The sequence below is a fragment of the Tiliqua scincoides genome, chromosome 9, assembly GCF_035046505.1.
Source record: "Tiliqua scincoides isolate rTilSci1 chromosome 9, rTilSci1.hap2, whole genome shotgun sequence".
Classification (NCBI taxonomy): Eukaryota; Metazoa; Chordata; class Lepidosauria; order Squamata; family Scincidae; genus Tiliqua; species Tiliqua scincoides.
The window spans coordinates 47433269-47445914 of NC_089829.1; the positions used below are offsets into that span (position 1 = coordinate 47433269).

The following is a 12646-nucleotide window of genomic DNA, read 5'->3' on the forward strand; positions in this document are numbered from 1 at the left end:
TTTGGAACATTTTTAACTCCCAGAAACTCCTGTGTGGGTTCAGCAGCCTGAAGAGCTTCTCCAGCAGCCTTGGAATGCCATTATCAGATAGCCACCTGCTTTTGTGTACTGAGTCACTCTTCATGTCTGGAGCAGCGAATCCTCCTGTGTGGTGACTGATTTGGGCACCCAGACCTGGCTAAGGTGGGATAGAGCGGCCAGGTGGGCTCCACTCCTTCCTTCAGGGAACTGTGGGACATTTCACTGTGCAGCCCAATCCTAACAAGATTTTCCCGTTCTGAGGCATTGGTGCCAGCACAGCTTGCGCTACTTCCTGTGGGGGAGTTTTGCAGGGCGGAGGTCTCCTCGAGATAAGGGAACATTTGTCCCCTGTCCCAGGGAAAGCCACAGCAATGGGTCTGCTTGGACCTGTGTCGGCGCAAGTCCAAGTGGATGTGTTGACAGATCTCACTCAGGAAGTGGGATAGAACACGTTGTGCGTCAGTACTGCTGCCCCCTCCCTGTCCTGATCTGCCCACCCCCTCCGCCCAGCTCAGAACTTGACGGCTCACATCGAGGCCTGCACTTGCACCGGCGGGATAGCATAGGCCTTCCTGCCAGCGCAACTATCTTCTACTCTGTCACAACGTGATTTACAGCATGTTTGCCACAATGCACACCGGTAGAGCAGCTGCTCCACCAGCATAAGGTGAGTATAGGGATGTGTTGCTAGTTAGTTCCTTAAGTTCGTGCGCAGGGATCTGGTGTGTGTTTTCTGCCACCTCTGCTATGTTTTTCCATTTGAAGCTTGAGTAACTTCATGAGTTCTTCTGTGGACATTGCAAAAGAAGGAAAATATCTGCTACATCTGCTTGAGGTGTTCTGACACCACAAGCTGCTTATACTGACTTGTAGATGGTGAACCTATCGAAGCTGGTGGTCTAGGAACCTGCATTTGGAAGGAAAGTATCTGACAACAGCCCAGTCTGTGCCTAAATTGCACATTGACCAGAATCGGAGGCTTTATAGGACCAGATGGAACTTTTCTGTCTCTTGACCCCTTCTGAACTGGCAATTGCAGGGCCACTCTCTGACCATCCACTGTGGTGGCAACAGAGAACAGACCAGTGTCTCCTTCTTCTGGGAAGCTGCTATGGTGGTTCAGAGAGTAAGGCATACAGGTCCTGCAGAGACGCTCCCACACATTACAATATTGGCTGAAAACCCTAGATCACTGTTAATCAAACTGCAGGTTGGGACCCACTAGGTGGGTCATGAGTCAATTTCAGGTGGGTCCCCATTCATTTCAATATTTTATTTTTAATATATTAGACTAGTATATGACTGAATTTGGGGAAGTCTTACAGATCTGTACTTTTAACAGGCTACTATGTATATGCTTTGAACGACAGTCACTCCTGGGTAAGTGTAGGTAGGATTCCAACCTAGGATTGTTAAAAATTTTCCTGCTTGATGATGTCACTTCCAATCATGATATCACTTCTGGTGGGTCCTGATAGATTCTCATTCTAAAAAGTGGGTCCCAACGCTTTGGGAAGTTTGGAACCACTGCCCTAGATCACCTGGTTTATGTGCATTGGGAGGCAGCTTTCAGCATACTGGTTCCAGGCTAGGTTTCCAGGTTTCAGTAACCCCAAGCATTATCTGTTATTGCAGACACTCTTTTGGAAGATTCACATTTTAAATTTATTCCTTTTGTGTTGTCATAACAACTTAGGGGCACCTCTATATTAAATTTTAATTTTAAATTTATTCCTTTTGTGTTGTCATAACAACTTAGGGGCACCTCTATATTAAAGCAAATTATAATCCTAACAATATTTTTGGAAAGGGGTTGCCAAGGCAACACAATATATGATGATTATTTTTTTTAAGTCACCATTTGTGGGCTGTAGAAGGTGGATATGTTGCTAGGAATTATTTTTGACAAGACCTTCGTTCCTTTGGACAGCAAGCTGAGCAGGTGTTTGTGTTACAACTGAAAGAACGTAAATCCTGGCCAGTGAGAAGCAACTTAATAACTATGCTTTTGATGCAGGATCTGAATAAACACAGATATTAAAATCCTGTGTAATTGCAAATGAAATTCAATGAGTGGGAAAGCTGGAATTTTGAAGTCATCTATCAGACCTTTGGGCACTCTCCAAAATGATAGATCTGGTATAGTGTAATGGCTAGAAGACAAAGGGCCCAGTCCTAGCCAACTTTCCAGTGCTGATGCAGCCACAGTGCAGCTCCGAGGGAAGGGAACAAGTATTCCCTTTCCTTCAGGAGGCTGCCTGACCGACCCTCCCACCGCAGCACACGTCACGCCCCACTGGCATGGCTGCACCAGCACTGGAAAGTTGGATAGGTTTGGGCGCTGAGGTGCATATAGAACTTCTCTGGTTCAAAACCTGTTTCTGCCATGAGCTCACTGGGTGGCAAAGGAGGGGGCCCAGAATTTTCCTGAAAGCTTACATTTTGCCATGTCACCCAGACATAATGCCTGTGTGGGACGCTGGGGATGCTACTGTGGAATGCATGCGTGACACTCAACACAGTGTCAAATCAGGCCTTAGGGAAGCCACTTCCTCTCAGCCTCAGTCTTCCCCATCTGCAATAATTTTACCTATTTTACAAAATTGTTGTCAGTGGTGTAGTGCCAAATTTTGAAGTGCAGGAGCTTGTCATGACCCCTCCCCCTGCTGCAACACCCCGCCTAAGACTATGCAACAGAAAAAAAATCTATAAATTATTACCTTAAGGCAGCGTTTCTCAAACTGTGTGTCAGGACCCACTTGGTGAGTTGCAAGCCAATTTCAGGTGAGTCCCCATTCATTTCAGTGTGATTTTTAGTATATTAGAACATAAGAACAGTCCCACTGGATCAGGCCATAGGCCCATCTAGTCCAGCTTCCTGGATCTCACAGCGGCCCACCAAATGCCCCAGGGAGCACACCAGATAACAAGAGACCTCATCCTGGTGCCCTCCCCTGCATCTGGCATTCTGACATAACCCATTTCTAAAATCAGGAGGTTCCGCATACACATCATGGCTTGTACCCCATAATGGATTTTTCCTCCAGAAACTTGTCCAATCCCCTTTTAAAGGCGTCTAGGCTAGACGCCAGCACCACATGCTGTGGCAAGGAGTTCCACAGACCGACCACACACTGAGTAAAGAAATACTTTCTTTTGTCTGTCCTAACCCGCCCAACACTCAATTTTAGTGGATGTCCCCTGGTTCTGGTATTATGTGAGAGTGTAAAGAGCATCTCCCTATCCACTCTGTCCATCCCCTGCATAATTTTGTATGTCTCAATCATGTCCCCCCTCAGACATCTCTTTTCTAGGCTGAAGAGGCACAAACGCAGCAGCCTTTCCTCATAAGGAAGGTGCCCCAGCCCCGTAATCATCTTAGTCGCTCTCTTTTGCACCCTTTCCATTTCCACTATGTCTTTTTTGAGATGCGGCAACCAGAACTGGACACAATACTCCAGGTGTGGCCTTACCATAGATTTGTACAATGGCATTATAATACTAGCCGTTTTGTTCTCAATACCCTTCCTAATGATCCCAAGCATAGAATTGGCCTTCTTCACTGCCGCCGCACATTGGGTCGACACTTTCATCGACCTGTCCACCACCACCCCAAGATCTCTCTCCTGATCTGTCACAGACAGCTCAGAACCCATCAGCCTATATCTAAAGTTTTGATTTTTTTGCCCCAATGTGCATGACTTTACACTTACTGACATTGAAGCGCATCTGCCATTTTGCTGCCCATTCTGCCAGTCTGGAGAGATCCTTCTGGAGCTCCCCACAATCACTTCTGGTCTTCACCACTCGGAAAAGTTTGGTGTCGTCTGCAAACTTAGCCACTTCACTGCTCAACCCTGTCTCCAGGTCATTTATGAATACCACACCACTTTTCACCTCTCTCCATTGTGAAAATTGCCCATTGACACCCACTCTCTGCTTCCTGGCCTCCAACCAGTTCTCAATCCACGAGAGGACCTGTCCTCTAATTCCCTGACTGTGGAGTTTTTTCAGTAGTCTTTGGTGAGGGACCGTGTCAAACGCCTTCTGAAAGTCCAGATATATAATGTCCACGGGTTCTCCCGCATCCACATGCCTGTTGACCTTTTCAAAGAATTCTATAAGGTTTGTGAGGCAAGACTTACCCTTACAGAAGCCATGCTGACTCTCCCTCAGCAAGGCCTGTTCGTCTATGTGTTTTGAGATCCTATCTTTGATGAGGCATTCCACCATCTTACCCGGTATGGATGTTAGGCTGACCGGCCTATAGTTTCCCGGGTCCCCCCTCTTTCCCTTTTTAAAAATAGGCATGACATTTGCTATCCTCCAATCTTCTGGCACCATGGCCGTTTTGAGGGACAAAACTTGATGTTCCTGTGAGTATGTGACTGCATCTGGGGAAACGTTAACAGATCTGTCCTTTTAACAGTCTACTATGTATATACTTTTAACAATGAGTATCAGTGGGGCTTAGTCCCAGGTAAGTGTGGACAGGATTGCAGCATTTGGGGTGTTTGGGGATTTTTTAAAAACAGATCAGCTATTGCTGGGCAAGGTAGGAGTTGAGGGACTCAGTTGCTGGGCTGCAGCTTCTGCAGAAGTACATTTTGGTACACACGACACCTTCCATTCCAGTGGAAGCCTAAATGTGATGATGCTAACTTTCTATATTTAAAAGGTTTTACAGAGACTTAGGTTTTCTGTATTACTGTATCTAGCTGCCAACACTGTGTGGACTGCTAGATCTGGCTTCCGCAATGGAAAGCATGGTAGACCTGGGCTCCAAAGACTATTCCAGCTGTTACCACCCTCTCTGTTTTCCCCTATACCCCTCCCTTCCCCTTCGAGAAGGGGCCCAAAAGAAACTTTGTACCCCATGATAAAATTCTTCTCAGAAGTCCTTCCTGTGACATCAGTGCTAGTTTCTGCAATGGCTGTAATGCAAAAGAACCTTTTGACTATCTAGTAAGTTCTGATTGGCTCCTGCATGTGTAGAAATGTGCTTTGTCTTCTTGAGTTCCTTTACAAGGCAGCTTCTAATGGAAGCATTTGCCACTGCGGTTTTCTCCCTTCTCCGTCTTTCCTTGCTGTCATTTTTAACTTTATGTTTATTTCCTCCTCCAGACTCTTTGGTTTGACCTCCATCAGCGGTTGTCAGACAGCGAAAATGCGGCCTGCACGGTAGGTCTTTGCAAAACTCCTGATTCTCTTTGCAAATGGATTATTTGCATATGCAAATTGCTGGAACAGGGAGGGGCTTTCCTCATCTTCATCTCAGTCTCCATCTGCTGCAAATGTGACTCTGAAAGGTCAGCTTTGTGTAAGCCAGGAGGAACAGCTTAATGAGCGTCCCCCTCCAGTGACTTCCTAGGTTGCTGCCCCGCTTAGCAACATGAAACACTGTCTCAGCCATATGGTCAACTTGCTGTGCCCTTACAGAAGGAAGAGAGGAAGAACTTCCTTAGAGGAGTTGGTTTGCCTATTTTTCCCTTTAGTTTGCTAGCCCCTCAGAGACCCTTCTAGCCTTAGGGTGCTTTTCTGAGAATCTTCGAAGCCAGTGCCATTGCAGAAACGCCACAGAGCAAAGGCAACAGGTCATTCTGTGGGTTGCCTGTCTTCATCACCTGGGCCTGACAATAGATGCTGGCCAGCCCCTTTCCCCATGGGAGTGGGATGTGAGTTGATTGGGCATCCCAGCACATTTGACCAACTCAAGGGACAAATAGGTGGTGCCCAGGTGACAGATAAACTGTCAAATTGGCTGGACCCCTGACATCCTGAATAGGTTTTTGTAAGGACACACAGGAGGATGCTTAGCTGCAGCTAGGCTGCTGCTTTGTGAAAGGCACATCACAAGCTCACCAGAAGCAGGCTCATGGGAGAGTATGAAAAACTAGAATAGGGACAGCCTTCTGCTTGGGATTCTTGGTCTTGGCAGTGGCTTCAGGAAGTTTTAATTTCCCAATAAAACCCCAGTTGGATCAGCAAGAAGAGTAAAACAGAGAACCTTATATTTGGGGGTGGGTGGGTTATGCAGCTGAAGTCTACAGTGGAGACCAAGACAGGCAGAGAGCTGTTCATCATGTACTTGCTTAGAGTCTTGATCGCACACACGAAGCAGCCTGAAAAATTTGGCATTGCCTGCAGTGTCTTTTCACTCCCTCCTTCTGATCGAGTTCAAGTGCGCTGACAAGTCACTTTGAGGTAGTCATTTTGCTGTCGTCTCAGCCATTGCTTGAAAGATGTGTCAGCTGGGACAGAAAAGAGCAGGGCCTTGAATAGCGCCCCAAAACGTACACCAGGAAAGGCCTGCCTGCCAGCTCTTCAGAATCCAAAGACGAAAGATTGGACAAGCCCCTGACCCTGCCAAGGGCGACCAGTGAGAAAAATAAAAGTCTGAGCAAGTGGAGAAGTTACTTTAAATGTTTCAGCTGGTTAGCACAAACGTTTTGATTCTGTTTATGGTGAAATCAGACGCCTGATTGCTTCATGTCACCCAGTTTTAAAATTGAGCAGGACATGTTTGCTCTTGTCCATAGCAACTTCAGGAGGGCTCCGAGTCTGTTGCAAGAAATGCAACAAAGAGGCTTAACATTGTCACTCAGAATACACACTGAAGGGTGTACTGATTTCATGCAATAAGAGCCAAAGGTGAAAATTGCAACTTGGCTCAGCGTTCTTGATTTTTTTTTTTTAGTGCTTGCATGTGTCAGGGGTGGGGCTGGGGTTTGCTAAAAATGGACAAAACCACAGCAAGTGGTGTTAGGAGCCTTAGCAGTTTGCTAAGTACCATTGTCCAGGAGGTGCTGAGAGTCATCAATTACGCATTGGAGCAATCTTAGCTTGGAGCAATAGCTGGCAACTTGTGGAGTTCCGCCATTTTCTCTTCTGGGTTTGTCTTAGTCTCTAAGGTTAGTCTCTACAAGGCTCTGCTTTGTAGAATCAACTGAATCCATCCTACTGATTCTGTTCTCTGGAGACTCTGCTCTGCAAAGACCACTGCCAACTACAACTATGGAACGCCTTACCTACCAATTGAATCAAGAACTGAATCCTCCCTATTAGCAATTCCAGTGGGGACCGGAGACCTTTTTCTTGTTCCAAATTACTTTTGCTCCTTGAAAACTGCTTTTGTTTTGTTGGTCTTGGGTTTTTATTCCTGATGTTTGTATTGCTTATACTTTTTGTTGTTTTATAGATTTTATTTGATTGACTACAAGCCACCCTGGTTCCTTAGGAGAAAAGCAGGATTTAAAGGTTTTAAAGAAAGAAATACTGTAGGCATCACCTGTGTAGTTTACTGGAAGGGAAGTAAACTGAGGAGAGGCAACAGGCCTGAGTTCTAAGCCTCTCCAGGGTCCTCTCACCCTCTGGGGGAAAAGTTTACAGAATTACAGAGAAAAAAACTTACAGAGAGAGGGCAAATTAAACAGTGCCTTGTTTTTTGTCCAGTTGCCCCTCACCCCACAAATACATTATGGGCCCCGCCTTGCAGCCCATATCACATGCACATCACATTGCTAACTGATGTGTTAGCTGGGTTAGTCAAAGCTATTTCTTTCTGGGGGTGGGCAGCACTGCTGTTTCTTTTCAAACCTGAGCAAGGTTCAGCTGGGAGATGATTGCTTTTCTAATCAGATCCTGTCACTGGTGATTAAAAAGCAACTGGAGTATGAAAGCGGGGCCTTAAAATAACTTGCCTTTGCTTTTCCCTTCTATGCAGCAAAAAAGGCCATTTGGCTTTTATCAGCAAAGGCTGAGACTATCCACCTTCCTGTTGCAGATGAGGGAACACAGCTGTCTAAAGCAGCATGTTGAGGTTAGAATGGTATCTGCTCATGGCCCTCAGGGCATCAGTTCTCGATGCTTCGGTTGATTTTTTATTCAAATTTATGTATCTTGTCCGAGCTCTTCAGCCTGGTATCCATGGCCTCCCTCCCCCTCTGATCCCCACACCACCCTTCTCCAAGTCTGGGCTGCAGCATTACCTGTGTTCTGGCTCCCTTGGAGCGCAGTTCACTGGAGGCGCATGGTGTCTTTGTAATATTTACTTTATTTGCAGATGTACAGATTGAGCAATCAGTCACTTTGGCTCAACTGAGCATTTGTGCCGGCTTCCTGCCTTTTGCCACTCTGTGAGTGAAGGTTTCATTGTATGTGGAGCACTTCAGCACTGTGGAGAGCTCCTGCTGTCAGCAGGCTTGAACAAATTCCAAATGAGCAGTGATCTACTTGATCATTTGCAGGCTTCATTCAGCTGGGACGTGACAACAGGGGCTCTTACCTGACTTGAGCTTGGACACATTCTAGTCAAAGTATCCTCCCATCACAGAGTGGCAAGGAGAGGGATGTGCAGAAACATAAGCCAGTGAACCAAATGGATACTGGTGCTTGCAGCAGGACTGGCCTTGTTTTCACTGGTTCAGCGTTCAACTATCATAACAGGTTCCTTTTCTTTGATCTCTTCCCACCTGCTGCTTCAGTATCTTCTTTTAGTACGGAATGAGATGACTGTTTCCCAGAAGCACCTGGGGGAGTTCTGTGGGTCACTTAAGCAGTACTTGAAGACCGTGGCGGGAGAAAGGGAATGCTTCCAGTAAGTGTACTTTCTTCTTTTATGCAGAACATGGGGGTGCAATAGGCAGGGCAAGAGCAACTGGCATGCAGAGCCACAACTGCTTTTCCAGAGAGTCTGAGGCCAGTTGGAATTGTGGGTCAATATGAGTGCAGAAAGCCTCAAAACCAGATGTGTACGAATTGTCATGGCCCACAGTACCATCCTGTTGAGCTGCCAGCTCTATCCAGCAGCAGTGATCCAGATCTATGGGCCAATTCACACATACAGAAACAGGGCTGGCCCATCCACAAGGCTGACTGACAGGGCCGCCTCAGACAGCAGAGTGGTAGGGAGGATGCCCATCGTTTTTGCCTAGTTGCCTCCACTGCTCCCTGGATTGGAAAAGGGACAGAGAGGAAGAGGAAGCATGGAGGGAGTTAGCATGATGGAGAGGACAGTGGGAGGAGCGGAGCCTGGCACAGCATCAGGTAAGTGGGGCAGTAGTTAGCATGCCACTTCAGGCCTCTTGGGCTGGCCCTTCATAGAAATATGCTTAACAAAACACCTCAAATTACAGAAAGGGTTTTCATTGGCCATAGAAGGAAGTAACGTGTTCCTGCATTCCAAAGCCAGAACAGGACGCTGGCTGTCTATGTTACTTGCTGATCACACTTCAGACAAGAAGAGATAAGAAAAGCAAAGATAAACTACAGAGGGTGCGAGGGAGCTAGCAAGAGTCTGCCTTGCACATGGCTACTTTCCATGTGCAGAGTATAATGTGGGATCAGCATAGCTGAGCTTACATTCTCATGTATAAGTCAGTCACTGGCATTCACGTCCATACGGAGCAATCAAGAACTATGTTTGGAGATGCTGGTGGGGGCAGTTAAGAAGACCAGCGCTTACTCTCAGGCATGCTATGTTTCTGGATCTGGGCTATGAAAGAGGCCAACAGAGGCAGTCAACTCAGGCAGCAACTTAGTGTGTGTGTGTGGGGGGGGGGGAACGACCCATTTTTTTGCCCATCCACCTGCCTCCACCAGTCCTCCTCCTCTCCCGGATGCAAAAAGCAAAGGGGAACAGGGTAGGGTAGAGGAGAGGGGTGGGCTACAGCATTGGAGCCTCTCCTTCTCAGCTCCTCTTCCACACTGCGTTCCACTTCCTTTTTGATTCCAGGAAGTGGGGGGGAGGGAGAACAGCAGTGGCTGCCCCACTGCCTTACGCACCAGGCAGTCTTGGGGCAGCCCTGTGATGACGGGCACTTTGCAGGTATAAAAGAAAACACAGTTGACCCCTCTTTGCTTTTAGATTAGCCAGCATCCAAAATGCTGGACACATGCGCATTCAAGCGATCTGCAATGCATACAAAACAAACCCAAAAAATGAGATGTGATTATGGCAGGGATGTTTTGTGGATTCCCAGTGCATTCTGCAAGCCTGGCAATCAAGACTGATTTTCAGAACTCCTCCTGCAGCTAATGGCTCTCTTAACCTCGCTTGTCCCCATCAACAGGCAGGGCCATCAGGCAGAGCAGAAAAGGCAAACCAGCTTGGCCTACGGGCTGACTCTGTCCATACCCTGTCAGACTCTGACCCTGAGTCTGACAGGGTGCTCTGTTAGCAGCAGTGCTTCTGGCTTTGATTACTGGCCCTTTCTCATCTCCGTTGCAGCGTAACCGCAGTGAGGCTTCCAGACGACGTAACTTTCATTATCTACGAGTTCTGGGAGACGGAAGAGGACTGGAAGAGGTATGAAGAGGAGTGCATCAGGGGAAACCTGGCCACAGAGCACAAACAAGCCATGCCAGTCATTTGTGGCCACCATGTGGAAGGCACCACCCGCTCTTGCTTATTGCTACATTTTTGTTTTTGACTTTTAAAAAATATATTGAGGCCAGCGCACTGCACAAAACCACCCAGTAAGGAGCAGTCCTGCCTTGAATGAAAGCGAGACTGCAGAGATGATAAGATGCCAGGGTGGAGCTCAGGAGGAATGAGAAACTGTCACCTGGAGAGGACCAGGAGTGGAACGTTATATGATAGAGGAGAGGTCAGGATGGGACAAAGGCCAAGGCTGATAGCTGAAGCCACTTCTAAAGTCCTGGTAAGAAAGGCCAGCATTTCAGGTGCCAGCAGGAAGCCAGACTCTAGTGCAGCCAAGTGAGCCCGTTAAGTTCTCTTTAAAAACCACACCTGCGTTCAGCTTTAGACCTTGTTCCCAAACTGACACCTGTGGCTCTCTTCAGTTCCCTGGAGATCCTTCCATCTGCTGTGCTGGGCACTGCCTGGCTTGGTGCCCTGCTGCGCATCATAAGCTCCCACCTGAGCACATTCCTGCAATGTGCTGAAATGGCTTTCTGCCATGGAGAAGCAGAAGTGCTCTGGCTCTGTGGGCGATTTTGCAAAGCTCAGGGGTACCAAGTGCAGCTGTTAGGAGAGAAGCACTAAAGAGTATAGTTAAAATTAGCATTTCAAAAATAAGGGCCGCCTCTTTGCCCGTTAGGCCAATACTTTTCTATTGAGTAGGATGAACAGGATACTAGAAGCTTTGTGTTTGGGGTGGGGGGTGGAAGAGGGGAACAGTCCTCCCCCCCACTGTGTCTCCTACAGCTGCAGCCCTGTGTCAAATACAGTGTTGGTTTGTTTTGTTGTTGGCAACCTTCAGTCTCGAAAGACTATGGTATTGGTGGTTTGTTTTACATCTGTTGAATAAGGCCACTTACTCCACAGCTGAAGCATGTTGGGAAATGTGGAGACCAGTATGTTAGGTCCGTCCTGCTTCCATCAGCTGGGCCAACAACCATCAACTTTTGCCTCTCTTTTGACAGCAAACTTGGCTTGAACTGGAGATGAGGAGTAGGCACCAGGAAACCTTAGGCAGGCCCTGTTTTGTTTTGCCTTCCTGATGTTAGCCATTAATTCTAATGGGCTGCGACTGCTGCTGTCCAAGGAAAGAGTTTGAATAAGCTAAATCTCAGCCTCTCTGCTCCCCAGGCATTTGCAGAGTCCCGCTTGCAAAAGTTTCCAGCATGTGAAAGTGGACACACTAGCTCAGCCTGAAGCTGTCTCCAGTGTGTCCGTGCCAGGTAAGCCTCCGGGACTTGCAGAACAGAAGGTTATGAATTGGGGGTCTGGATTCTCTGAAGAGCAGCACAGGGGTCGGAAGTGCGTCCCTCAGTGTCACTTGCGCACGGGAGCAGTTTGGTAGCTACAGGCCAGGCCAGCTGAATACCTCCTGCTGCCTGAGGCCACGTGAAGCACCAGCCGCCACTGCTCCCCCGTCCACTGTTCTAGCACAGCAGTCTCCTCCCCCCCCCCACAGTTCCGCTTCCTTTTCCATTCAGAATGTGAGGGGAGGAGCAGTGGGAGCCATTGGGAAGACAGAGATGAGTGCGTCCCCCTAGTCTGAAGCCTGAGGCAGCCACTTAAGCTAGCCTGATCTGACTTCCAACTCCACCACTCCTTCTTTCAACGTATGGTAACAGATTGTCTTGCCCCATTTTCTTTCCCTAAATCAGTGCACAGGTCTCACAAAAATCAGGCTTGGGTAATTTTAATAAATGCTTCTGACGAGGGGTGTCATGAGACGGGTGCATCTGTCACCCCCTGAGCGACACCTACGCAGCAATCCTAGGGGCACCCAGCTCTCATAAGAGGGCCATGCTCCTGCAGGTGCTGGCCAGCTCTTGAGGGTTTGTCTGGCTGTGGAGATGGCTACCGCACCATGCAGCACCACTGGGGGGTCTGCACACAGATGTCCAGGGAGGGGTGAGGGGGATTAGATGTGGTCCACCAGGCTTCCTATTTTTGCATCAGTAGTTTGCAGTCTCCAAAAGGTTGGAGAGCACTGCCCTAGCTGCAGGTATTTAGGGTTATAGCCCTAAACGCTTTGGGACAGGCTGCAAAAGCAAAACAGCAGGGCTAGCCTGCCCCCAAGGCAGTAAGTACCTGCTTACATCTGTCTCCACCACTCCTCCTCCTCAGCCCAGTATTTGAAAAAGAGGCATTGAGGTGGAACAGGAAGTGTGGAGGAGTTGAGAGAGGTGGCTAGAAAGTCTCTGACAAGGA

General features: G+C 47.9%; 1 protein-coding gene across 1 annotated transcript in view; it reads left to right on the forward strand.

Moving 5' to 3' along the window:
- Positions 1-12646, forward strand: part of NECAB2 (N-terminal EF-hand calcium binding protein 2) — a 155168-nt gene that overhangs the window by 140285 nt on the left and 2237 nt on the right. Inside the window, exons 9-12 of the mRNA XM_066637400.1 lie at positions 5146-5202; positions 8505-8617; positions 10250-10327; positions 11573-11664. Of these exons, the coding sequence (XP_066493497.1) occupies positions 5146-5202; positions 8505-8617; positions 10250-10327; positions 11573-11664 (340 nt within the window). The remainder of the gene's footprint in view (positions 1-5145; positions 5203-8504; positions 8618-10249; positions 10328-11572; positions 11665-12646) is intronic.